The sequence below is a fragment of the Hippocampus comes genome, unplaced genomic scaffold (genome assembly GCF_001891065.2).
Source record: "Hippocampus comes isolate QL1 unplaced genomic scaffold, H_comes_QL1_v1.1 C16862304, whole genome shotgun sequence".
NCBI lineage: Eukaryota > Metazoa > Chordata > Actinopteri > Syngnathiformes > Syngnathidae > Hippocampus > Hippocampus comes.
This window is the reverse complement of record NW_017840254.1, coordinates 1-1,034: the sequence shown is the minus strand read 5'-3', so window position 1 is coordinate 1,034 and position 1,034 is coordinate 1. Positions and strand designations below refer to the sequence as shown.

Below are 1,034 nucleotides of genomic sequence, written 5' to 3'. Positions count from 1 at the left end.
CAGATGCCATCCAGAAAATCAACAGATAAAAGCAAAAGCTATCATTCTGGTGATGAAGGTTCGTATCAGAGCTCCACACAGCGACAAAATAAAAATAATGAAAATCATACGTAGTTCCACGTGACGTTTACAACATCTTTTGTTCTAGATTTTGAGTTCTCAGAGGGAGACAGCGCATCTGGCTATGAAGCATCAGGAGACTCACTCGCCATGAGGGTCACCTACAGAGTGGGAGGTAAAATGAATCCATCAGCTCAATTGTTTTTTTGTTTCCACACTTGGGGGGGAAAAAAACTAAAACATTTTGTCAATTTCCAGCTGGTATTGAGAATCCTGCCTTCATGCCAGAGCTGGACTATATGGCGCCCATGCAGATCCCACCGTGGTTAGCCGAGGCTGAGCTCGATAGCGGCATGGTGGCCCCCTCGCAGAGGGCCCAAGTGAGGCTGCCGTGGACACCCAGCAACCTGCGGCGCCTCGCCCCGCTACGTATCAGTACTCGTTCCACAGACTCCTTCATGCAAGCAGATGCACCCGCCACACAAGAGAGGGACGAAGATGAGTTTCCACCACCGTTGACACCACCGCCACCGCCGCCGCCGCCACCTTCTGACAGACACGGGGGTCACATGTAGCCTTCCCTCATCATCTCCTTTAACTGCCAAAAGACACAGAATATTACCTCAGACTTTGCACTGGCTCCACTAGAAATATTGTCAAGGGAATGTGTTTTTTTTTCTGTGAGACTGGTTAAACTCAACCCCATTATAACCTTTGTACTCTTGACACTTGGACCCAAGTAACTCCATCTTCACCATTTGCTAAAGACGTGTGCGAGAAGCATGCATGCACATTATTTACCGAGCATGTTAATGCATACATAGTATCAGGTGAAAAATGAAATAGGGCATCTTGACCAAATTGTAAAGACATTTTTGAAGATATGTAATATGTACAGCTTTTTATTTATGAAGATAATCCATTCAAGTAAAGTGATGGGAAGGCTTCAATGTAGCATTAAATACATTTTTTTT

The 1,034-nt window shown here is 45.3% G+C and overlaps 1 protein-coding gene across 1 annotated transcript; it reads left to right on the top strand.

The window, feature by feature from the left end:
• Positions 1 to 6: 6 nt before the first annotated feature.
• LOC109509345 (sodium/hydrogen exchanger 3-like) lies at positions 7 to 738 on the top strand. The gene is made up of 3 exons (XM_019859207.1): positions 7 to 58; positions 149 to 235; positions 319 to 738. Exons 2-3 carry the CDS (start codon positions 211 to 213, stop codon positions 633 to 635), a joined length of 342 nt encoding a protein of 113 aa, XP_019714766.1. The 5' UTR covers positions 7 to 58; positions 149 to 210; the 3' UTR covers positions 636 to 738.
• The last annotated feature ends 296 nt before the right edge of the window (positions 739 to 1,034 follow it).

Bases quoted from the DNA above. Each gene is read 5' to 3' on its own strand.
- LOC109509345 (XM_019859207.1), top strand. From the start codon at position 211: ATGAGGGTCACCTACAGAGTGGGAG. The intron at 236-318 runs GTAAAATGAATC...GTCAATTTCCAG, and splicing joins GGTCACCTACAGAGTGGGAG to CTGGTATTGAGAATCCTGCC.